Source organism: Anomaloglossus baeobatrachus, chromosome 6, assembly GCF_048569485.1.
Source record: "Anomaloglossus baeobatrachus isolate aAnoBae1 chromosome 6, aAnoBae1.hap1, whole genome shotgun sequence".
Lineage (NCBI taxonomy): Eukaryota > Metazoa > Chordata > Amphibia > Anura > Aromobatidae > Anomaloglossus > Anomaloglossus baeobatrachus.
Window position 1 is genome coordinate 510071094 of NC_134358.1, and position 26594 is coordinate 510097687.

Sequence of the window (26594 nt, forward strand, 5' to 3'; positions counted from 1 at the left end):
GATTGTCATAAAATACTCAATTAATTGATAAATAGTGGTGGGAATCGTCATGTGCATTTGTTGAGTGACTCATTAAATTATATTATGATCATTGCTGTTTACAGCCAGAAAGAATCCATGAGTAACCTGAAAAAAGTAGTAGTAGTAAAAAAAACTTTGTTAAAAAAAAACTTTAGCAAAAAATCGGTGAGAAATCTGTATAAATCTGTAATGTATCTGCAAAAAATTTACAAAAAAGCTGTATGTAATTGTAAGTTTTGTTGGAATCTGTGAAAACTCTGATTTGTTTGAATGTTGGTTTTAAACTTCAGCAGTGATTGCTGACACATGGTTTTTTAACTGTTTGTATGTATTCACAAAAATCACTTGACATTCCTCATTTGTCAATATGTGTGGCTTGGCACCTGGATACACTCCCCTATTTAAAGAGAGCCTTCCTGCACTTAGACGTGGACCCGTAGAAGCCTATTGACAGGCGAAACGGCCGTCGTCCTCTGTGAGGGGCCGGTATCCAGGTCTCCTCCCGCCGCGATTTTTACTTTGCACAAAGATTGAAGAAAGAACATCCGGTATAGCAGCTGTTTTGCCGTCATTTTTCATCTCACCCTGTTGATTGGATCGTACCTTCTTACTTGACCAGCACGCTGTGCCCGGAGTAATTCTTATACTGGTGCTGCAAGCTCCTGCAAGTGAAAGTTTATCATCTGTGTAACGGAGACGCACGAGTGGTGCAGGACTCAGCTTCTTATTGCACGTATGAAGTAATGCTATACAGTACATTCCTAGTAACACTGTGCCCCCATGCCTGGCACAGGCGCGGTTGTACACATGACATTTCTTGGGGTCCTATGTGCTTTCTCGGGTCTCAGATTGCACACCATTCATTATAAGGCATGAATCTTGCATCACTTTGTACGTGATATTGCAGCAGATATTCTGCAGATTCAGAAAGTTCTGGGAAGGGAATCTCTGCACCTGAGTACTTCTTAATAAATAGTAACAAGGAACATTGAGGTCTGTGCTTGTGTAGAAGCCATTGCCTGCATTATGGGAAGTAACATGTTTGTTTTTTTTCTCCAGAAAATCTTCAAGGAGCTGGAGAGTGAGGGCCTGCCAATAATCGAGACCAGCACCCTCACCGAGGAAGGCGTCATCCAAGTGAAGACTGAGGTTTGCTGACCTTGTAATAGTGGCTACGAGCCGGCTTCTCAGGGCCATGATATATAATGCCCATTTTCCTCTCTTGTGATCTCAGGCGTGTGACAGATTGCTGGCTTATAGAGTGGAAACCAAGATGAAGGGGAACAAAGTAAATGATGTCCTGAACCGGCTGCACCTAGCGGTGCCAAGTAAGAGGGATGAGAAGGTGAGATTGTAAATGTCCTCCAGAACCGCCATCTGCTCTAAGATGGGTCGTTTGTATTGAAGGGGTTTTCCGATGGAAAAAAGTTATCTCCTATACCCGCAGGATATCGTTTAGAGTCTGACCGCTCGGAGCCGCGCCGATCGGCAGAACTGGGAACTTTTATCCCCGTTAGACTGGAGCAATGTGCGGCGTGCTGCGCTCTGTGCATTCCTTATGGGGCAGTTGAGTGCTGCACTCTGCTTTTTCCAACAGCCCTTTAGGGAATGAATGGTATGGCAGTCAGGTGTCTGACCTGTTGAATAATTTTCTAATGAGGGGGGTAAGGGCATTCCTGTTCAAAAACATGAGACACCTCCAATCTGCAAGTTGTCACCTACAGTATATAGCAGACTTTTATACACCATACAATATGGGGATGTAATTAATGCTTTATTGCTCTGCTGAAATCTACATAAGATAACTGCACTGCCCATAGAGATATACAAAGATGACTTTAGTATGCGGTACTCATTCAGTTAACCCTTTGAGCTCCCAATTGTTGCACGACCTAAAGAAAAAGCTGTTAAGTTGGGGTCCACCAGGAAGCGTAAAGGTGCCGCCTACATTGCACAGGGTATTTTTGCTTTTTGTTTCGTGCCTGGTGTACAGATTAAACTGCGTACAGTAAGAATAAACATTTACAATATCTGTCTGGAAATCCTGACATAAACGCACCCACAATTGGGATCGGTTCTTAAAACAGTGTGTTGCCTGCGGGACGTTGAGTCTTAGGCTATGTGCCCACGGCACTATGTAACCGCAGATATATCTGCAGGTACGACCGCAGGTTTCCCGCAGCTGATCCCCGGAATCCGCAGCTATACATATCTGTAGGATTCCAGTGAAATAGCTGTGGTAAACCTGCGGACATTCATGCGATTTACCTGCGGAAGTCCCGGCCTCTATCTCCATAGTGGAGGGCCGGGATTTCCGCAGGTAATTCCGCAGGAATAATTGACATGCAGTTATGTGTGGGGACATCCGCAGCATATTCTGCAGCCGCACATACCGCAACATGGACACACACTCCCCATGTTCCATAGGATAACATAGGATAACATGGGGAGTGTCTGTACTTGCTAAAACCTACGGATTTATGTAGAAAATTTAGATAAATCCGCAGGTTTTCCACGGCACATAGCCTTAGAGTCACACTTTATTCATGTTGGGACTTACCTTTGACAGGTACCATATTTTGTAAAATGGAAGAATTTTCTACAAAGTAGTGTTACCTTTGTTTAATAAGTCTTCAACTGATCTCTTTCAGGAAAGACCGCCTTTTATTCCAGAGGGTGCTGCATTAAGAAAGAAGCGTATGGATATTGAAGCTCCCAAAAAGAAATTGGTTAGTGATTTTTCCATTTTCCTTTGTTCTTCTTTTTTTTTTTTTTTTTTTTCTTTTCAGAAATAGAAATCCAAAGCTAAAATGGTGATTTCTGCCATGCATACTCACATGCAGATTTTACCCCATTTTAAAGGGACCCTGTCACCCTGCAAAACTCCACTACTCTGACATCACCTTCTCATTCTCCATGTTGGCTCCATTAAAATCAATAAAGCTGATATCCCCTCTGTGCCAGCGCTCCCATTCCTGGGACTTGCGCAAGGTTGTGACATCATGCGAGCCCCGCACCCTATCGCGGCCGGCTTCTTGTTCCCTTCTCTTCCCCTCCCCCCTCTTTTGGACATATAAGTAATCAACGAGTGAGAGCTGTGGCTGCTGCTCACTTTTGATGGTCACACACATGTCCGAAAAGGGGGAGGAATAGAGAAGCTGACAGTGATTGGGTGCGGAGCTCACGTGATGTCACAACCTCACGCGAGTCCTGAGAATGCAAGCGCTGGTACCAGAGGAGAGTATAAGGGTGCATTCACATCCGCAGTGTATCGCCGCTCTGCCGGATCCCGCAAAACTCCAGTACAGTTCAATGGCATCTCGTCAAGCTCCGATCACATGACAGCATGTGACCGGAGTTTGCCGCGATGCCATTAAATTGTATTGCACTGTACTGAAGTTATGACGGGTCCGGCAGAGCGGCGAAATACTGCGGATGTGAATGCACCCTTAGCCTTTATATTTTAATGGGGCCAAACATGGGGAATAAGAAGGGTTTGTCCTAGTAGTGGACATCCCCTTTAACTTCAGATCCAGGGTTGATCTGCAGGTAAATAGTTACATTGCTGCCTGGCCGTCTTAACTGAAAGTGCAGCTAACGATATAACTTATATAACTTATATAACTTCCTGGCAGCTGCTGGCTTTCAGTCACAGGTCTGCACATTGCAGCAACATTCATCACTTACTATACTTTAGTGGCGACTGTAAGCACACCCCAGTACTTTGGTGACTGAAAGTCGGTAACCTCACTTTCAATAAAACAGGCGGAAGGCATTGTTATGCTGTTGCAGTGTAACCCTATTTCTTTGTCGCTCCATTGGGAGACCCAGACAATTGAGACAATTGGGTGTATAGCTCATGCCTCCGGAGGCCACACAAAGTATTACACTAAAAGTGTAAAGCCCCTCCCCTTCTGCCTATACACCCCCCGTGCATCACGGGTTCCTCAGTTTACATGCTTTGTGCGAAGGAGGTCAGACATCCACGCATTAGCTCCACAGCTTGGTCAGCAGCAGCTGCTGACTATGTCGGATGGAAGAAAAGAGGGCCCATTACAGGGCCCCCAGCATGCTCCCTTCTCACCCCACTCTTGTCGGCGGTGTTGTTAAGGTTGAGGTACCCATTGCGGGTACGGAGGCTGGAGCCCACATGCTGTTTTCCTTCCCCATCCCTTGATGGGCTCTGGGGAAGTGGGATCCTAATTCGGTCTCCAGACACTGAGACCGTGCTCCATCCACAGCACCTGGGATATCTGCTGGACAAGGAGCCGAGTATCGTCAGGGACACTGCTGCTTTGAGGTACTCTGTGTCCCCGTGGGGACCGCGCACAGCAACACTCCAGCATTGCTGGGTGTGTTAGTGCACCGGGGACCGCGGCGCTGACCGCGTTTGTGTCATCACACACTACAGCGTGCTGGTGTGCTTGGTTTACTAGAGACTACCGCCTGACCGCGCGCTGCCATTGCAACACGGCAGCGCGCCTGGGATTCTTTGTACGCCGGGGACTTCCGCGCAGACCGAGCTTATACGCCGGCCGCGCTTATAACTTGAGTCCCCGGCTTTTCCGGCCTAGTCTCGGTCTTTTCCCGCCCCCAGGCCTGTCAGTCAGGGGAAGGGAGAGATGTTGTGCAGAACGTCAGCACTGAGGGCTGGAGCGTGGTTTGCATACTCCACCCCCCCTCACTGTGCACAGTGGGGCACCAGACTCCCGCACTTTTTCGGGCACGCCCACGGCCTCCTCCTCTCCTCAGGACGCCGGCAGCCATTCCTGTCAGCTCTTCCGACGCTGGAGAGGGGAGACAAGCTCTGGGAGACCCAGGCAGTGTTTCTGGTGACCACACAACCGCTTGACCGGTCGGTAAGCAGCACCTATGGTGCTGGCCCCACTAGTGCAGTAGTGTACATATAGATTATATCCTTATATGCTATACTTTACACTGTATGGTGCACGATTGATTTTTGGCTATATACCCTCCGGGATTGCTCAGAGGACACAACAGCATGTCGTCCACAAGAAGCAATAGTGCCAAAGCACAGACTTGCTATGCTGCCTGCGCTGCATGTACGGCTATACTACCGGCAGGTTCCACTGACCCTCATTGTGTGCAATGCTCGGCCCCTGTGGCACTTGCTCAGCAGGAGCCTCTGCGAAGGGGGGCCCAGGGGGAACCACCAGCTAACACTGTCCATGTGACGGGGACAGAGTTTGCAGTTTTTACTGATAGACTTTCTGAGACTATGGCTAAGATATTAGAAGCTTTGCAGTCCAGACCGGTATCTCAGACCATGGGCACTGTGGAATCACTGCACCATGGTCCACCTCAGTTGGAGCAACAATGTCCTCCCGGGGTGTCTCATAGGTCCCAGGGTGAGGTCTCTGACACGGACCGCAGTCCCAGACCACCTAAGCGAGCTCGCTGGGAAACTCACTCGACATCATCACATTGTTCACGGTCTCAGCAGGACTCTCTGTATGATGAAGCGGAGGTAGCTGATCAGGATTCTGATCCTGAGGCCGCTCTCAACCTAGATACACCTGATGGGGACGCCATAGTGAATGATCTTATCGCGTCCATCAATCAAATGTTGGATATTTCTCCCTCAGGTCCTCCAGTAGAGGAGTCAGCTTCTCAGCAGGAGAAATTCCGTTTTAGGTTTCCCAAGCGTACCACGAGTATGTTTCTGGACCACTCTGACTTCAGAGACGCAGTCCAGAAACACCGAGCTTGTCCTGATAAGCGTTTTTCCAAGCGCCTTAAGGATACACGTTATCCATTTCCCCCTGACGTGGTCAAGGGCTGGACTCAGTGTCCCAAGGTGGATCCCCCAATCTCCAGACTGGCGGCTAGATCCATAGTCGCAGTGGAAGATGGGGCTTCACTCAAGAATGCTACTGACAGGCAGATGGAGCTCTGGTTGAAATCCATCTTTGAAGCCATCGGCGCATCTTTTGCCCCAGCATTTGCAGCAGTATGGGCACTCCAAGCTATCTCAGCGGGTCAAGCGCAGATTGACGCAATCACACGTACGTCTGCGCCGCAAGTGGCGTCCATAACCACTCAGACGACGGCATTTGCGTCCTACGCTATTAATGCCATCCTGGACTCTGCGAGCCGTACGGCGGTTGCAGCCGACAATTCGGTGGCAATACGCAGGGCATTGTGGCTACGGGAATGGAAGGCAGATTCGGCTTCCAAAAAGTGCTTAACCAGTTTGCCATTTTCTGGTGACAGTTTGTTTGGTGAGCGATTGGATGAAATAATCAAGCAATCCAAGGGAAAGGATACATCCTTACCCCAGGCCAAACCAAACATACCCCAACAGAGGAGGGGACAGTCGAGGTTTCGGTCTTCGGGGCGCGGGCAGGTCCCAATTCTCGTCCAAAAGGCCTCAGAAGGATCAGACAAACTCCGATTCATGGCGGTCTAAGTCACGTCCTAAAAAGACCGCTGGAGGTGCCGCTACCAAAGCGGCCTCCTCATGACTCTCAGTCTCCTCACACCGCATCCTCGGTCGGTGGCAGGCTCTCCCGCTTTTGCGACACCTGGCTGCCACAGGTAAAAGACCGTTGGGTGAGAGACATTCTGTCTCACGGTTACAGGATAGAGTTCAGCTCTCGTCCTCCGACTCGATTCTTCAGAACATCTCCGCCTCCCGAGCGAGCCGATGCTCTTCTGCAGGCGGTGGACACTCTAAAGGCGGAAGGAGTGGTGATCCCGGTTCCTCTTCAGCAACAGGGTCACGGTTTTTACTCAAACCTGTTTGTGGTTCCAAAGAAAGACGGGTCCTTCCGTCCTGTCCTGGACCTAAAACTGCTCAACAAACACGTAAAGACCAGGCGGTTCCGGATGGAATCCCTTCGCTCCGTCATCGCCTCAATGTCCCAGGGAGACTTCCTTGCATCGGTCGATATCAAAGATGCGTATCTTCACGTACCGATTGCTCCAGAGCATCAGCGCTTCCTGCGTTTCGCCATAGCAGACGAACACCTTCAGTTCGTGGCACTGCCGTTCGGCCTGGCGACAGCCCCACGGGTTTTCACCAAGGTCATGGCTACAGTAGTGGCGGTCCTTCACTCTCAGGGACACTCGATGATTCTGATGTGGGTGGAAGCCACGGCCTCCACCATATCCGCAGTTCACATCCCGGGCGTAGAAAACTGGGAAGCAGATTTTCTCAGTCGCCAGGGCATGGACGCAGGGGAATGGTCTCTTCACCCGGACGTGTTTCAGGAGATCTGTTGCCGCTGGGGGATGCCGGACGTCGACCTAATGGCGTCCCGGCACAACAACAAGGTCACGGCATTCATGGCACGATCTCACGATCACAGAGCTCTGGCGGCAGACGCCTTAGTTCAAGATTGGTCGCAGTTTCAACTCCCTTATGTGTTCCCACCTCTGGCACTGTTGCCCAGAGTGATACGCAAGATCAGGTCAGACTGCCGCCACGCCATTCTCGTCGCTCCAGACTGGCCGAGGAGGTCGTGGTACCCGGATCTGTGGCATCTCACGGTGGGCCAACCGTGGGCACTGCCAGACCGTCCAGACTTGCTGTCTCAAGGGCCGTTTTTCCATCTGAATTCTGCGGCCCTCAACCTGACTGTGTGGCCATTGAGTCCTGGATCCTAGCGTCTTCAGGGTTGTCTCAAGAGGTCATTGCCACTATGAGACAGGCCAGGAAACCAACGTCTGCCAAGATCTACCACAGGACGTGGAAGATATTCCTTTCTTGGTGCTCTGATCAGGGATTTTCTCCCTGGCCATTTGCATTGCCCACGTTTCTTTCCTTTCTTCAATCAGGATTGGAAAAAGGTTTGTCGCTCGGCTCCCTTAAGGGACAAGTCTCAGCGCTCTCTGTGTTCTTTCAGAAGCGTCTTGCCAGGCTTTCTCAGGCGTTCCTGCAAGGGGTTTGTCACATTGTTCCTCCTTACAGGCGGCCGTTAGAACCCTGGGATCTGAACAGGGTTCTGCTGGCCCTTCAGAAGGCACCCTTTGAACCTTTGAAAGATATTTCTCTTTCTCGCCTTTCGCAGAAAGTGGTCTTCCTAGTAGCAGTCACCTCACTTCGGAGAGTGTCTGAGCTAGCAGCGCTGTCATGCAAAGCCCCTTTCCTGGTGTTTCACCAGGACAAGGTGGTGCTGCGCCCGGTTCCGGAATTCCTTCCTAAGGTGGTATCCACCTTTCATCTCAATCAGGATATCTCCTTGCCTTCTTTTTGTCCTCATCCAGTTCATCAATGTGAAAGGGATTTGCATTTGTTAGATCTGGTGAGAGCACTCAGAATCTACATTTCCCGTACGGCGCCTCTGCGCCGCTCGGATGCACTCTTTGTCCTTGTCGCTGGTCAGTGTAAGCGGTTACAGGCTTCCAAATCCACCCTGGCTCGGTGGATCAAGGAACCAATTCTTGAAGCCTACCGTTCTTCTGGGCTTCCGGTTCCCTCAGGGCTAAAGGCCCATTCTACCAGAGCCGTCGGTGCGTCCTGGGCTTTACGGCACCAGGCGACGGCTCAGCAGGTGTGCCAGGCGGCTACCTGGTCGAGCCTGCACACTTTCACCAAACACTATCAGGTGCATGCCTATGCTTCGGCGGATGCCAGCCTAGGTAGACGAGTCCTTCAGGCGGCGGTTGCCCACCTGTAGGAACGGGCCGTTTTACGGCTCTATTATGAGGTATTCTTTTACCCACCCAGGGACTGCTTTTGGACGTCCCAATTGTCTGGGTCTCCCAATGGAGCGACAAAGAAGGGAATTTTGTTTACTTACCGTAAATTCCTTTTCTTCTAGCTCCAATTGGGAGACCCAGCACCCGCCCTGTTGTTTTTTTTTTTTCGTGTACACATGTTGTTCATGTTGAATGGTTTCAGTTCTCCGAGATTCTTCGGATTGAAGTTACTTTAAACCAATTTATTTGCTTTCCTCCTTCTTGCTTTTGCACTAAAACTGAGGAACCCGTGATGCACGGGGGGTGTATAGGCAGAAGGGGAGCGGCTTTACACTTTTAGTGTAATACTTTGTGTGGCCTCCGGAGGCATGAGCTATACACCCAATTGTCTCAATTGTCTGGGTCTCCCAATTGGAGCTAGAAGAAAAGGAATTTACGGTAAGTAAACAAAATTCCCTTCATCTGGAGGTACATAAAATTTTCCAAAATGACGTATATGTGGCTTTATCGTTACGTGGATTTTACAATCTATACCACATTATACCTCATTGTAGCAAACGGAAAAAGAATTAAAGTAATCCCTGCACAATTTCAGTGGTCTGCCAAGACTTGGTTGCTGGATCTGCCCCTAAATCCTGACCCAATCCTGATGAGGTTTCTTAACTTTTTTCTTGGTTACCTGTAGGAGAAAGACCTTGAAATGGAGTTGGGCGATGATTATATCCTGGATCTGCAGAGTAAGTGTCCGCACAGAAATATTTGTCGCCTGCATAAATTTGTGGATTTATCGTACGTTTTTATTTCTATGTATTCACAACTTAAAAATGGTTTTAACTTTTATTTTTTTCACTTTCAAGAATATTGGGATCTAATGAACCCGACAGAGAAATATGACCGAATCCCAGAAGTTTGGCAAGGACATAACATTGCTGATTACATAGATCCTGCAATTATGAAGGTAAGTTTAGGTAAACCCTCCTGTCACCTTGAAAAAAAAAAAGCACAAAAGCTTATAAAATAGGCTAAGCTGCTATTGCTTTTTCTAGTTACCATTGCTTTTTAGGCAATTGTTAGTACACACCTTTTACCCTACCTAAAAGAGTACAGTGCTATGGTCTCAGCGACTTATCACATGTCCACTAGAAGGTGATAACCTTTTGGGACCAAAGGATCTTCAGCCAGGAGGAGCTGAGGAGCAGCATTTTGCACTTACGCCCCGTAGCACCAGCCGCTCAATTTATAGTCTCTGATGCTAAAGTTACGAAAGGGCCAAGTGCTGCGCTAAGCTGTGTTTGTCATGGTCGTCGACCTGAATGCAGCAGTAGGGTTTATTGCTACATACAACTCCTTCTACAGTGTTGCATCCATCGCAGCAACCAGACCGAAGTATCTCATACTGGAAATTGAGATGTCAGCAGTGGTACCCGTAATCGTCACTTGAGTTTGGTGCTAACTGCTTCTCAGGACCCAGTCTAGTGGCCTAGTTCTTCATCTGTGGCCGTCAGATGGAGCCGCCAACAATCACCTCCTACGTGACGGCATCTGTGGCTATTCTTACTTTGATTAGCCGGGTGGGCACAATGTCACATGTACGTTGTGCTGCAGTGATGCTGTTGCACCAGCCCGGTTACGGTTAATCAAAAAAAGAGCTAGAGATTAAATCGCATGGGAGGCGATTCTGAAGCTTGTGTTTGACGGCCACAAGTTTCTGATCCAGCCTCTGGATCGGGTCCTGTGCATTGATTTGCACCAATTCTAACAATCACTTTATTCTTTTGAAAAAAAATCAGCAGTTCAGAGCAAGGATCCTGAAAACTAAGGCAGAGAAAGCCTTGGACTATGTCCAGAATGTTTCAGGAGTACAGGAAGATTTTCAGTATTAAGTGGAAATCTGCTTACAAGGAAAGTTAAAGGGAACCTGTCAGCAGATTTGGGGCCTATAAGCTGCGGCCACCACCAGTGGGATCTTATATACAGCATTCTAATATCCTGTATATAAGAGCCCAGGCTGCTGTGTAGAATGTAAAAATCACTTTATAGTACTTACCTAAAAGATCGCTGCGGTGGAGTTGGGCCATATGGGTGTCTCCTTTCTCTGGTGCCGGCGACGCCTCTTTCGGCCGTCTTCATCCTCCTTCTAAAGCCTGTGTGCAGGATGGGTCCTACATCATATACACTCGCCGGTTCCGCGCAGGTGCACTACAATACTTTAATCTGCCCTGCTCAGGGCTGGTCAAAGTGCGCCTGTGCAGGACCTCAATGCCAGTGAGTGTGGATGACGTAGGACGCGTCATGCACCTCGGCTTCAGAAGGACGACAAAGATGGCCGAAAGAGGAGGCACCTGAGACGCCCATATGACTCAACTCCACCGCAGTGACCGTTGAGGTAAGTAGTATAAAGTGATTTTTACGTTCTACACAGCGGCCTGGGCTCTTATATACAGTATGTTAGACTGATGTATATAAGAGCCCACTGGTAGTGGCCACAGCTTATAGGCCCCAAATCTGCTGGCAGGTTCCCTTTAATAATCTTGCACCAAGTCTAAAGAACCACAATAAATGCATTGACACTAACCGCTCTTTTCAAAGGAGTTGAACGGTATAAGAAATAAGAGGTTAACTATCCCCTTCCCTTAGACTCCCTCTTTCCCAATGTCTTTCTGCAGTTTCCTCCCATTGACTGTAATGGGGGGAAAAAAAGCTGCAATACTATGCCAGTAGTGGTATGGTTCCTGGACATTATGACATTTGTTTGGGATCGGTTTGGCTTTTTAATATCCTCTTCTAGTGATGTTGATTATTGGGTTTGGGTCTCTACTTATAACCTGCTCATTCATGATGAAAGATGAGCGAGTGATGAGTTTTAGTCAATCTGATGCCATGGTTGGGTTGACAAATAATTGTCCTGTATCCATTTTTTTTCTTTGTTAGAAATTAGAAGAATTGGAAAAAGAAGAGGAGCTGAAAGAAAGAGCTGGTGAATATGACAGTGACATTGAAAGTGAGGATGAAGAGATGGCAGAAATTCGCCAGCTTGCTAAACAGATTCGTACGAAGAAAAAACTAAAAGTTCTTGAGTCAAAAGAAAAAGATATTCATGGGCCACGACTGCCGAGAACTGCGAAAAAGGTAAGTGCCTCCCGCCTCGAGCTTTACACAATCATTATAACATTTTAAACATTATAACATTTTAAAGGGAACCTGTCACCAGATTTGGTGACTAAGCTGTGGCCACCACCAGTGAGCTCTTATATACAGCGTTCTAGAATACTGTATAAAAGCCCAGGCCACTCTGTATAACATAAAAAAAAACCCACTTTTTTTATAATACTCACCTAAGGGATGGTCTGGCCCAATGGGGTTTTTCTGCTTTCTGGTCCGGTACCTCCTCTCTGCTGCGATCTGTGTAATCCTTCCTAGCCCAATGTTGATGACGTGTCTACGTCAGCCACACAGGCCGATATTGTGCTCCTGCTCAGGCGCACTTTGATCTTCCCAGCTAAGGGTAGATCAAAGTACTGTTATGCGCAGGCATGAGGAAAGGTTAAAGATCACCCACGCATGCGCACTACAATACTTTGATCTGCCCTGAGCATGGCAGATCAAAGTGCACCTGCGCAGGTCTGCAATGCTGGCTAGTATGCATGATGTAGGATGTGTCATGTACACGGGCCTCAGAAGGAGGAAGACTGAGATCGCCACAGAGCGGAGGCACCGGACTGGGGAGCAGAGACACCTATCGGACTGGGCTGCCCCTTAGGTGAGTATCATAAAGGTGTTTGTTATACAGAGTGTCCTGGGCTCTTATACACAGTATTGTAGAATACTGTACAAGATATATAAGATCTCACTGGTAGTGGCCGTGGCTTATTGTCACCAAATCTGGTGACCGGTTTTCTTTTAAAGGATGAGATCTTCTGCAGGTTCTCGGCCTCCGGATATCTTTCTATTCACTGATCTCTTATCGGATCTGAAACTGGCGAGAAAATGAAACTGAAAGTAAATTTGTATATTATACAGCAATATAGCTACACCTACACTGGCGTCAGGTTTTATGTCTGTAAGTCAGCGAAACAGAAAACATTTCCTGACAATAAAGACCTATTCATACAGAGTCACTAGAAATTGGAAAAAAATCAGAAACTTGAGTTCTGGCATTAATTCTATAAAGTATGATCATTTTTATTTAACAGGTGCAGCGTAAGACATTAGAGAAGGAGATGAGTGATCTTGGGCTCGATATGGCCGAGAAAGACGAGGTAAGAATTTATCAGTGAATTCAGTGTCATAAATGGAGTTGGAGACACAAGATCTCCCAGCTCTGACTACAAACAGTGCTAATAACTGTCTCCGACAGCAAACGGAGTCTCAAGATCACCGTGACATCTTGCAGATCGCTCGGTGCCAGGGATAGACTTAAGGCTGCTTTACACGCTGCGATATCGTGACCGATATCGCTAGCGTGGGTACCCGCCCACATCGGTTGTGCAACATGGGCAAATCGCTGCCCGTGGCGCACATCGCCCAGACCCGTCACACTACTTACCTTCCCTCCGACGTTGCTGTGACCGGCAAAACGCCTCCTTTCTAAGGGGGCGGTTCGTTCAGCGTCACAGCTGCGTCACTGAACCGCCACCCAATAGAAGCGGAAGGGGCGGAGGTGAGCTGGACGAACATCCCGCCCACCTCCTTCCTTCCGCATTGGGGCGGGAGGCAGGAAAGGAGAGGTTCCTCGTTCCTGCGGTGTCACACGGAGCGATGTGTGCTGCCGCAGGAACGAGGAACAACTTCGTTACTGCTGCAGCAACGATATTCGAGAATGGACCCCCATGTCACCGATGAGCGATTTTACACGTTTTTGCAACAATGGAAAATCGCTCATAGGTGTCACATGCAACGGCATCGCTACAGCGACCGGATGTGCGTCACAAATTCCGTGACCCCCAACGAGATCGCTTGAGCGAAGGCGCAGCGTGTAAAGCGGCCTTTAGCGCTGTTTTCTGTCAGGTACGGGACACCTTGCAGCTCTGTATGTCACTGACGATTATGGGAACAGAAATAAATGGAGATGAATAAAGTGGAGACATCGGGCTGCTAGGTTTATACATAACGGTGATACATTTATTCTACAAAAAAAGCAATTTGTGGTGCAAAAATCATAAATCTTGAAGAAAAGCTGTAAAGAAAAACATTAAAAGTCCTATTACCGCTAACTGGAGTATTTATGGAATCACTTGTTACTTTCAGAGCCACTATGCAACACAAGCCAGATCCAGGAGCGTGCAAAGGAAACGAAAGCGGGACGAGTCGGAGCCACCAGCGTCCGTCACCCGCAGCAGAAGCAACTCCAAACCTCCGCGAGACCAGTCTGGGGTTCGGGATACAAAGGTGGGTGTTTTACTAAGTGGTTACCATTACAAAGTACCCAGTGGTCAACCTATTACCAGTCAGTCCCAGCATCACTGCAGTATAGTGATTTTAAAGTATACTTGTCACTTGTCAAAAATACGTATGATTTTCGTCTGGTGTAAGTGCTGCTGTCCTGAGTCTGACCCCCCCAACTTTTTTTGTTTTTTGTATGAAATGCTAGTTGTTAGCCAAGGGGGCATGACCCACATTTCTTTTGTGGGCATTTTCTTGGCTAACAGGACTTGGTTTGTATACAAGGAAGAGGGGTTTCTAGTTACAGAACGGAGGCGCAGGAATAAAAGCAATTCCTGATTCGGGAGAACGCCATTTACATCCGGAAAACAAATTACATATTTATGGAAAGTGATGGGTCCTCTCTAAATGGGTTCTACAGGATTTATACAGGCCCCTGACGATTAGCACAATGAAGGGGCAGCAGCTGATATACCAGGAACAGCTGCCCTTATAGATGAGCTGCAGTGCCTGTGTAAACAATAGAGGGGACATTGAAAAGTCTGACCCTCACTGATTAGACATGATCTATAGCAAGGGATGCAAAACCTGCTATGCAACCTTGTCGATCAGACATTTAGGGCATATGATATCGATATAGTACTTTGAGACATTTAATGCAAGTTTTAAATTGGGAGTGGATTTGATTTGACAGTATGGCTGGTCTCATAGTAAGGATAGGAATAACCCTTTACACAGTAATTATCTATCTCTACCCTTCACGACTAAGACCGCAATATCTGCCTGCTGGCCACCAAAGGACGGGACTCTGAAAACAGCCCTGTGGGCTGCACTACACTGATTTTGTTACTCCCTCAGAAACAAATGGAGACAGATGGTTATTCCTGTCTTAGTCACAAATGGCTGACAGAAGAATAACACTTTGGATCCAGCAGCATCCATCTTTAATCCTAGTGCAAAGTACAGTATTGCACATATGAGGCTAAGGACACACGGCGAGTAAAACAGAGCGAGTGGAATGCGTTCCACTTGGACCAATGTTACTCTGTCTATGGAGTCACTCCTATGAGAAATTTTTTTTATTTTCTTTTATTTTTTTATTTCTCAGCCCTAATTGGACCAAGAAAACAATTGCAGTATACTGCAGGTCTAATCCAATTAGTTTTCTCTCGCACCCATACAAGTCTATAGATGCGAGAGAAATATCGCATGACACAGGAGTGCAGTGCGATATATGCATCCGCTGATGATGGAAGAGATGGGGAGATTAGTTCCTCCCTCTCCTCCGCAGCTGTGCTCCAATCACAGGATCACATCACATTGGCATGACACTCTGTTTACACTCCAGCAGAGCAGGAGCTGAGTGTCATGTGATGCACTCGCAGTAGTGCTCATGTGGCCCCATCCTAAGAGGGGGTAATGGGTGGCCTCCTGATAACATTGCATTAGTACTTTTTATGGTGAGAACCTTGTGTAGCTTAAATCATGTTATTGAAGAGAACTGAATAGGATTACTGAAGTGAGCACTAATATATATATATATATATATATATATATATATATATATATATATATATATATATATATATATATATATATAATATATACGGAGCTAGGGACCCCAATACAGAGATATACCTTGACGAGGTTTTGGGGCTCAGTTACATTGATCAATGCGATTGCTAAATATCTCCTTTTCCTAATATTCATGGCAGGTATGCAATTCATTATTCACATGTTCAAGTTAGCAAGTAGCATTTTTCATTGTATTTTCCAATATTTGTCCATATGCTTGAGGCATTATACTATAAATCATGCTATTGTGACAGTATCTTGAAATTATATCTTACATCTTGTATTTACACTTTTTTTTAGATGGCCAAGAAAGCAAATAAAATCATGAAGAAATCCCAGAGGAAAATGAATAGACTGGGTAAGAAAGGAGAAGCTGACAGACACGTCTACGACCTGAAGCCCAAACATTTACTGGTTGGCAAGAGGAAATCTGGTCCTACAGACCGAAGATAAGTGTCCACATGTACAGCCTTCATCATGGTCAGCCGCAGAAAGGACTGAGTGGACAAGGAACCATCACCATCCTTCTAAACCTCTCATACCAGAATGAGTACACCATACAGACAGTCAGCGGATTGTGTTCATAGATCAGACTCTGTGCTGAACTTCTTACCTTGTTTCTTAAAGGGGTTTTCCCATTTCCAAGATCTTACAACAATATGTAGTAGTTGTAATAATATTTGCAAATACCTCCAATTAGAAATGTAGTATAGTTATCCTTATATAGCCATGTCTCTTACCTCATGTGCAGGGCATTGCAACTTAGATATCCGTGGATATGACCAAAAGCAACTAAGTTGCAATTCTCCGCATATTAAGCAATAGACATGGCTATATCAGGAGAACTATACTACATATCTAACTGGAAATGTATTATGTATATGTAAATGTATATTTTCTAATATTGTTACCTCTACTACATAATGGGATAGAATCTTGTAATTCCTTCAGATGTAAAAAGGAAATCTGCAACATCTGATATTTATTCAAAATGACTCTGGAAGACGTAAACTAATTGGTATCTGGAAATCACCATTTGCAGCCTTATTCTCCATGAATAGAGCATATTCCAGCTTTTTCTCTATTTGCTCAGTGAAATAAAGTAACCTTATTGTGCCAGCTTGTCGGCTTCTTATACATTGTCTTCATTATTATAGAACTCATTATTCCTTTTACATCAAAGACAAGATTTCTCAAGAGGAAAGTTGATTAACCTTGCGCGTCCTTTCTGGCAGCCGGACACAGAAATTTTCTTTATCGTTCCTATGGGAGACCCAGACAATGGGTGTTTAGCTTCTGCCTCCGGAGGACACACAAAGTACTACACTTAAAAGTGTAGCTCCTCCCTCTGAGCTTATACACCCCCTGGAGAACCAGATCTAGCCAGTTTATCGCATTGTGTTCAGGAGGCATACATCCACACATGCATTCTTATCTGATTTTTGGAAAGAGTTTGAAGAAAAGCGGGTCCAAACTGGACCCCCGGCATGTCCCTTCTCACCCCACTGTCGGCGGTGTTGTTAAGGTTGATTCCAAGGCTGGAGCTTTACATGCCGTGCTCCTTCACCATCCCTCCTGGGCTCTGGCTTGAAGTGGGAGCCAGCACGGTTCTCCATGCTTGGCAGGAGACCGGTCTCCATCCGCAGCCCTTCAGGATCCTGCTGGACCGGAGCACTTATCCCCAGGGACTTGGAACCCTGCGTCTCAGCAAGCTAAGTACCTGAGACGATGATATATTGGGGGTCCCTGTACTTTATTATGGTGGGAGAGTGTGCTGAGTGTGTTTTGTGACATTTCCGGCGGGTTCTCTGGCTGTCGCCTGAGAACCGCGCCGATGGTGCCTGCGCGCCGGCCGCACCGCTCAAATTTAGGCCCCGGCTTCGCCGGAGGCCTAGTTTCGGTTTCACTGCCCTCGCATGTCATTCATGCAGAGGGACAGCGTGGCTCCGCCCGGCGGCCGTTCTGCACAGGGGAGGGACACTTCTCACTGAGTACATGTCTCCTCCCCTGAGGTCTCTATGGCCCTCCAGATCCCGCTCTCAGAGTAAGTCCCGCCCCCTCTCTTCGCTCCGGCGGCCATTTTCTCAGCGTTTTCCCTGCGATCACAGCGCTGGTCTGCAGCATCCTTGCTGAGGTGCTTGGGGGTCCGGGCTTCGGGATCTGGAGGGCACACAACACCGCTCCAGCGGTCTGGTAAGCCACAACCTCTGGTTGTGGTCCTCTGTATATACACTCTGGGGGTCATTCTCTGGCAGAGCCCCCACTCCAGCAGCATGTCTCACACGAGGAGCAAGGCTCCAAAGCTGCATTCAGTATGCACTGCATGTAAGCTCCTACTGCCTGAACCGAGCAACTATCCACATTGTGATGCCTGCTCTAACCTGACGGTGCCTCAGCCTGGCGTCGCACCCCCAGTGGTCTCTCAGGCTGCTCCGGCTCCTGTGGCTGAACCCCCGGCTTGGGTAGAATCCTTATCTAGGTCTATCTCCCAGTCTTTTGCCGACTCCATGGGACTTCTGTCCAGGACTTTGCTGAACATGCATCAGCCCCCTTCACAGGGTGCCTCTGCTGCTAGGGCTCTCTCAGGACCGGAGCTCACAGAGGATTCATCATCTGGTCCCAGACCCCGTCCTTCTAAGAAGAGACGCAGGGCTCCCTCTCCTTCCTCGTCCCGCAGCTCTGTTTCAGAAGCTGACTCGCAGGACGAGGAGGATGCCTTTACGGGGGGCTCGGAGGTTAACTCCATGTACCCCATTGATCTGTCCGAAAGTGACTCAGATGTTAGTGATTTGATTGCATCCATTAATTCTGTACTGGACCTCAATCCGCCAGTATCAGAGGAACAACCCTCTCTGGCAGAAAAGCACCAGTTTACCTCGCCTAAGAGGGCAAAGAGTGTGTTCCTTAACCACTCCAGTTTTCAGGCCGCTGTGACCAAGCCTAGGGCCTGTCCTGACAAACGCTTACCAAAGCGTGGTTCTGATGACCGTTTTCCCTTTCCACCTGAGGTGGTCAAGGAGTGGGCTCATTCCCCAAAGGTAGACCCCCCCCGGTGTCTAGACTCTCAGCCCGGACCGTTGTATCGGTGGCTGATGGCACCTCTCTTAAGGATTCCACTGACCGCCAGGTTGACATTCTGGCCAAATCTGTATATGAGGCGGCAGGGGCCTCGTTCTCCCCGACTTTTGCAGCAGTGTGGGCTCTCAAAGCCATCTCTGCTTCTCTAGAGGAGATGCATTCCCTCGCCAGGGAATCCATGCCCGAAATGGTTCCCCTTAACTTCCCAAGCTTCAGCTTTTTCATCCTATGCCATGTCTGCCATGCTGGAGGCTTCTCACCGCACTGCGGTGGCTTCGGCTAATTCCCTCGCTATCCGCAGGATCTTGTGGCTTCGAGAGTGGAAGGCAGATGCTTCTTCAAAGAAGTACCTTGCTGGACTCCCTTTTGCTGGGTCCCGGCTGTTCGGCGAACAGCTGGATGAGATTATTAAGGAAGCTACTGGCGGGAAGAGTACTTCCATGCCACAAACCAAAACCAGGAAACCTGTCCAGGGCAGGAATCAGTCGAGGTTTCGTTCCTTTCGTTCCTCCAACTGGTCGTCCTCTAAGCCCTCGGCCTCGTCCACTAACTCAGCCAAGGACCAGAAATCCAACTGGCGCCCAAAAGCGCGTCCACAAAAGACCGCAGGAGGTGCTGCCGCCAAGGCAGCCTCCTCTTGACTATCTGTCCGCGCCAGCAACGTCCTTAGTCGGTGGCAGGCGCTCCCACTTTGGCGATGCGTGGTTTCAACACGTCTCAGATCAGTGGGTGCGGGATATCATCTTCCACGGCTACAGGATAGAATTCTCTTCCAGCCTGCCAAACAGATTTTTTCTGTCAACTCCCCCCTGCTCCAAGGTCGCCGCCTTCTCTCAGGCCGTGGCATCCTTGCAGGCCAACGGAGTAATTGTACCGGTTCCCGCCCGGGAACGGTTCAGAGGTTTCTACTCAAATCTCTTCCTAGTCCCCAAAAAGGACGGTTCCTTCCGGCCCATCCTGGATCTCAAGTTTCTCAACAAGCATGTTCTGGTGCAGCATTTTCGCATGGAGTCTCTGCGATCAGTCATTGCCTCAATGACCCAAGGGGATTTCCTGGCATCCATCGACATCAGAGATGCCTATCTGCATGTGCCAATTGCAGTTTCACACCAGCGTTGGCTACGTTTTGCAATCGGAGAGGAACATTTCCAATTCGTGGCTCTCCCCTTCGGGTTAGCCACGGCCCCTCGGGTATTCACCAAGGTCATGGCAGCAGTGGTTGCGGTTCTGCACCTCCAGGGGTTGGCAGTGATACCTTACCTGGACGACCTTCTAGTCAAGGCTTCATCCAGCGCAGACTGTCAGCGGAGTGTCTCGCTCACTCTCACCACTCTACTCTAGCCCAATTCGGGTGGCTTGTCAATCTGCCCAAATCCACTCTGACTTCGACCCAGAGTCTCACGTACCTAGGGATGCAGTTCGAGACTCTGCCGGCACTTGTGAAGTTGCCCTTAATCAAACAGCAGTCCCTCCCAACTGGCGGTGCGCTCTCTGCTGAGGCCCCGCCGTTATTCCATCAGGCGCCTGATGCAGGTGCTGGGTCAGATGGTGGCGTCAATGGAGGCTGTTCCCTTTGCCCAGTTCCATCTGCGCCCCCTGCAGCTGGACATTCTCCGCTGTTGGGACAAGCGACCTTCCTCCTTGCACAGGTTAGTGGCTCTGTCGCCACAGACCAGGAGCTCTCTTCAGTGGTGGCTTCGGCCCCTCTCTCTCTCAGGGGCGCTCCTTCCTGGCCCCGTCCTAGGTGATACTCACCACGGATGCCAGTCTATCCGGCTGGGGAGCGGTATGTCTCCACCACCGAGCGCAGGGCACTTGGACTCCGTCCGAGTCAGCTCTCTCGATCAATGTGCTGGAAACCAGAGCCATGCTTCTGGCTCTCCTAGCTTTTCACCACCTATTGGCGGGCAAGCACATCCGAGTCCAGTCAGACAACGCGACAGCGGTTGCCTACATCAATCACCAAGGCGGGACACGCAGCCGCCTGGCAATGTTGGAGGTCCAACGCATCCTTCAATGGGCGGAGGACTCCAAGTCCACCATATCCGCAGTCCACATTCCAGGCGTGGAAAACTGGGAGGCAGATTATCTCAGCCGCCAAACCGTGGACAGTGGCGAGTGGTCCCTGCTCCCGGCAGTGTTTCAGTCAATCTGCCGCAAGTGGGGAACTCCGGACGTGGACCTTATGGCATCCCGTCACAACAACAAGGTTCCGGTTTACGTGGCTCGCTCCCACGATCCTCAGGCATTCGCCGCGGACGCTCTGGTTCAAGACTGGTCCCAGTTTCGTCTGTCCTACGTGTTTCCCCCTCTAGCTCTCTTGCCCAGAGTTCTGCGCAAGATCAGACTGGAGGGCCGTCGAGTCATCCTCATTGCTCCAGACTGGCCCAGGCGAGCTTGGTACCCAGACCTGCTTCATCTGTCCGTAGAGGTGCCGTGGCATCTTCCGGACCGTCCAGACCTTCTCTCACAAGGTCCGTTTTTCCGCCAGAATTCTGCGGCTCTCAGATTGACGGCGTGGCTCTTGAGTCCTGGATCTTGACGGCTTCTGGTATCCCTCCTGAAGTCATCTCCACTATGACTCGGGCCCGTAAGTCTTCCTCCGCCAAGATCTATCACAGGACTTGGAAAATTTTCCTGTCCTGGTGTCGCTTTTCCGGCCATCCTCCTTGGCCTTTTTCCTTGCCGACCCTTCTGTCCTTTCTACAGTCTGGTCTGCAGCTGGGACTGTCCCTCAACTCTCTCAAGGGACAAGTCTCGGCTCTATCAGTGCTGTTCCAGCGGCGTATCGCCCGGCTGGCTCAGGTCCGCACCTTCATGCAGGGCGCGTCTCACATCATTCCGCCTTACCGGCGGCCCTTGGATCCCTGGGACCTCAATTTGGTTCTCACGGTTTTGCAGAAAACCCCCCTTTGAGCCTCTTAGGGAGGTTTCTTTGTTTCGTCTTTCACAGAAAGTGGTCTTTCTAGTGGCCATAACTTCCCTCAGGAGAGTCTCTGATTTGGCTGCGCTCTCTTCGGAGTCACCTTTTTTGGTTTTTCATCAAGACAAGGTGGTTCTCCGTCCGACTCCGGACTTTCTCCCTAAGGTGGTTTCTCCTTTCCACCTTAACCAGGACATTTCCCTGCCTTCCTTTTGTCCGGCTCCTGTTCATCGCTTTGAAAAAGCGTTGCATACTCTGGATCTGGTGCGTGCTAACCGGATCTATGTGTCTCGCACCGCTGCTCTTAGGCGGTGCACCTCTCTTTTTGTGCTAACCACAGGTCGGCGTAAGGGCCTCTCTGCTTCTAGGCCGACCTTAGCCCGTTGGATTAGGTCGACCATTTCGGACGCCTACCAGAGTTCTCAGGTGCCTCCCCCGCCGGGGATCAAGGCACACTCGACCAGAGCTGTCGGTGCCTCTTGGGCTTTCAGGCACCAGGCTACGGCTCAGCAAGTCTGTCAGGCTGCCACTTGGACTAGCCTGCATACCTTTTCAAAGCACTACCAAGTGCATGCTCATGCTTCGGCAGACGCATCCTTCAGGCCGCTGTCGCCCATTTGTGAAGTTAGGCTCAGCCTACTTCTTAGTTTTTCTGTTTATTCCCACCCATGGACTGCTTTGAGACGTTCCATTGTCTGGGTCTCCCAAAGGAACGATAAAGAAAAAGAGAATTTTGTTTACTTACCGTAAATTCTTTTTCTTATAGTTCCGTATTGGGAGACCCAGCACCCTCCCTGTTGCCTGTTCGCAATTTCTTGTTCCGCGTGTTATCACCGGCTGTTGTCGTGGACAGAGTCTCCGGTTGTTCCGGTTCTTACTCGGTTCTACTTGTGGGTGGCTATTCTCCTTCAGCTTTTGCACTAAACTGGCTAGATCTGGTTCTCCAGGGGGTGTATAAGCTCAGAGGGAGGAGCTACACTTTTAAGTGTAGTACTTTGTGTGTCCTCCGGAGGCAGAAGCTAAACACCCATTGTCTGGGTCTCCCAATACGGAACTATAAGAAAAAGAATTTACGGTAAGTAAACAAAATTCTCTTTTTTTCGAATCCGGCGCACGCTGGATGAAATGCAAAGGCATCAGGCACAATCCGGCGCTAATACAATTCAATGAGGATAAAAAGCATCCGGCGCTGTCTCCTTTTTATCCAGTATTCGCCGGATTGTGCCTGATGGCAAAACACGGATGTGTGAAAGTAGCCTTCGCTGCGGTCAGTGAATACTAGATGAGACCGGCTATCTCATCTGCATCTATCCAGCCTGTAGCACTAGCAGAGACCGAATCCGGTCCTCATTATCTGCTCCACCACATTTCAACAGCGACTCAAAACTATGACGAGGGTTTATAAATCAGTGCACTCTGCATTTTTAATTGATGGCCCACCAGTTTTCTTCAGACCAGGCCAAAGTGGCATTATTAGTGTCGCACCTTGATGGGGGAGGCTCTCGCCTGGGTTAACCCCCTGTGGGAATGTAGAGACCCAGTTAATTCTAACGTCCTAGACTTCCTCGAGACCTTTAGGTAAATTTTCCCCTCACCCATGACAGCACCATGTGAGAGGGGGATCCGCCCATCTAGGACAGGAAACCATTCTGAATAGAAGGGCGGTACCTCTCCCCTTCGTCAGTTGGTTTCCTGTCCTTGATGGGGGACCCCTGTTCTGTAACACGGCGGTGAAGTGAAGAAAAGTCGTCTCCCTACCCAGCCCCGTCCGGTGTCTGGAAGAACGGGGTGAGTCCTGTTGCACCGTTCTTCGGGGCTGGAAGCGCAGTCCACCTGCCCTTAGGGTCCTGGTGTCCGTGCGGGGGCGTGCGGCAGGAGCCGTTCCTGGGATCCAGGTCCGCCGCTCCTTCCTCCCCGCCCTGCGCTCCATACTGCCTCTGACTTCCGGGTGCGCGGCCAGCACGCTGGGAGATGGAGGCGGGTCTTGCGTGACGTCACCGGCTGAAGATGGTGCCCATGCAACGCTGTGGGGCATGCGGCCTACTATTTAGGGCTGCGGATGCTCCTGTCCGGAGAGCGTGGGGCAATGGGGAGGAGCCTCTCCTGAGACCGGAAGACGGAGGATTGCGTTTAAAAAGGCACTTCAGGCTCTGTCAAGTGCTGATGCCTGTGCTCTGCTATGGATACTGATGAGCAGCATCACTCTCCGGTACGTCGTTAGCAGAGCCGAAAACCTGATGACCGCTCTAGTGACACCGGCCGGACGGGCCATGGCAGCCATGACAGCAGATCCTCTCGTGATTCTACAGCTCCTGTGAGACCTGTGGATGTTCCAAAACAGCCTTCAAAACCGATACCCTTGATTCCTATGGTGGTGAGTGATCTTCGTGAATGTCACCTTATTCATAGTTCCCTTGTGGGGGGTTTTCCCCTGCTGTTGTCTGCCCTTCTTAGGCCCCTAAAAAATCGATGTCCAAAAAGAAGCATAAGGAGTGCCCCTTATGCAGAGAACCCCTCTCGGTGGAATGGCAGAAGAAATTGTCAGGCGTGTATCCGTCACACAATTGCAGAGGAATCTCTGGGACTCTCAGCGGACGTCCGTTTGGCTATCCGCTCAGAGGTACAGTATTCCATGAAGGCTTTCTTAAAGAGGAAAAAATCAAAACCGGTTGACTCTGCCTCCTCATCTTCCTCCGGTACGGCTTCAGATTCAGACTCCTCGTGCTCAGATAGTGATATGGGAGGCAGGCCGTGATTCTCCATTGATGATCTAGGGACACTGGTCAAGTCGGTCAGGGCAACTATGGGGTTGACAGGAGAAATCCTCTAGATCCCTGGAGGATGTTATGTTTGGAGGACTGGAAGAAAGGAAGAAGCGCACCTTTCCGGTCAATAAAAAGATTGAGGCGCTTATTCAGAAGGAGTGGAAGCGTCCGGACAAAGCGGGTTCTCTCCCCTCCTCCTCCAAGCGAAAATATCCCTTTGACGAAGACAAGACGGCCGTATGGGATAAGGCGCCTCGGATCGATGCTGCCGTCGCGAAGTCCTCTCGACGGGGGGGGGGTCATCCCCTTGGAGGACTCGGGAACATTGAAGGATCCCCTGGACAAAAAAGTGGACGTCGTTCTTAAACACTTATGGGAAACGTCTGCGGGGATCTTGAAGCCGGCTATCGCAAATACCTGCACGTCCCGTTCCTTAATGATCTGGCTCCAACAGGTTGAGGATCAGTTGCGGGATAATACCTCCCGTGAAAAGATCCTCTCTAAATTTCCGCTTCTACAGGGGGTGGCGGCCTTTCTGGCCGATTCCTCAGCAGATGTTCTCAGACTAGGGGCTCGATTTGCTGGACTGTCCAATCAAGCCAGACGGGCGTTGTGGTTGAAGGGCTGTCCAGGGGATCTCCAGTCCAAACACAAATTGTGTACGGTGCCCTGTCACTGTAACCTGCTTTCTTTGTCGCTCCATTGGGAGACCCAGACAATTGGGTGTATAGCTTCTGCCTCCGGAGGCCACACAAAGTATTACACTTTAAAAAGTGTAACCCCTCCCCTCTGCCTATACACCCCCCTGTGCATCACGGGCTCCTCAGTTTTATGCTTTGTGTTGAAGGAGGCACACATGCACTCATGCTCCCATTTTAGTCAGCAGCAGCTGCTGATTGTATCGGATGGAAGAAAAGAGGGCCTCTAACAGGGCGCCCGGCATGCTCCCTTCTCACCCCACTGAGTCGGCGGTGTTGTTAAGGTTGAGGTACCCATTGCGGGTACACAGGCTGGAGCCACATGCCGTTTTCCTTCCCCATCCCTTAGGGGCTCTGGGAGAAGTGGGATCCTATCCGGTCATCCAGGCACTGGGACCGGGCTCCCTCCGCAGCCCCTGTGGGATTCTGACGGACAGGAGACTGAGTATCATCAGGGACAGGGCCCTGCATCTACAGGTACTCTGTGTCCCCTTGGGGACGGTGCATGGAGCACCTTGGCCTCAGACGCTGCAGCGACTGCGGTGTTGGTATGAGACCGGGACTACCACGCCGACCGCACCTGCTTGCCGGCCGCGGTTTTAACTTTAGTCCCCGGCTTTTGCGGCCTAGTGCATTAAACTCCCGCCCCAGGGCCTCCAGTCAGGGGTAAGGGCGGGACGGTCGGTCTGACGCCGACAGTGAGGGCTGGAGCACACTTAGCTGTCCTCCACCCCCCTCACTAATCACTCTGGGGCACCAGATTCCCGCACTTTTGTAGTTACGTCCACGGCTCCCTCCTCCCCTGTGAACGCCGACAGCCATGTTTTAAGCACTTTCTGCCGGTGGAGGACTTCTGGCTGCATCTCTGGGAGACCCGAGGCAGGGAATCTGGTGGCCACACACCGCTTGAGCGGTCGGTAAGCCACACCGGTCACCCGGTGTTGGGACCCCTAGAGTGCCGAACTGTATATATATATATATATATATATATATTATATTTGTATACATTTTCTCGGTTCGGCTGTACTGTTAGCTTGTGGCTATATATATATATATAAACTCTCTGAGTCACTTTCCCAATCCATGGCTCAGTCTATGGACAAATAGTCTGCTAAGATACTAGAAGCCTTGCAGTCCAGACCGGCCCTTACACAGGCCCCGGGCACTGCGGGATCGCCCCCAGGCCCCTCTCGGTCTGCGACGAAGCGTGCTCCTGGGGTGGCTTCTAGTTATTACGTGGAGGACTCCGGCACGGACCGCAGTCCCAGACCGGCTAAGCGGGCTCGCTTAGAATCTTCCCCGACTTCATCACGCTGTTCGGGGTCTCAGCTTGAGGACTCTCTAGAGGATGAGGCGGAGGTCGCAGCCCAGGACTCTGACCCTGACGTTGCTCTCAATCTTGATACACCTGAAGGGGACGCCATAGTAAATGACCTTATAGCGTCTATCAACCAGGTGCTAGATCTTTCTCCCTCAACTCCACCTATA

General features: G+C 49.7%; 1 protein-coding gene across 1 annotated transcript in view; it reads left to right on the forward strand.

Moving 5' to 3' along the window:
- GTPBP4 (GTP binding protein 4) overlaps window positions 1–16761 on the forward strand; it is a 75025-nt gene extending 58264 nt beyond the window's left edge. Inside the window, exons 9-17 of the mRNA XM_075315470.1 lie at window positions 1081–1170; window positions 1256–1366; window positions 2673–2750; window positions 9371–9422; window positions 9543–9643; window positions 11617–11814; window positions 12879–12944; window positions 13933–14073; window positions 15943–16761. Of these exons, the coding sequence (XP_075171585.1) occupies window positions 1081–1170; window positions 1256–1366; window positions 2673–2750; window positions 9371–9422; window positions 9543–9643; window positions 11617–11814; window positions 12879–12944; window positions 13933–14073; window positions 15943–16095 (990 nt within the window). The 3' untranslated portion in view covers window positions 16096–16761. The remainder of the gene's footprint in view (window positions 1–1080; window positions 1171–1255; window positions 1367–2672; window positions 2751–9370; window positions 9423–9542; window positions 9644–11616; window positions 11815–12878; window positions 12945–13932; window positions 14074–15942) is intronic.
- Window positions 16762–26594: the final 9833 nt, after the last annotated feature.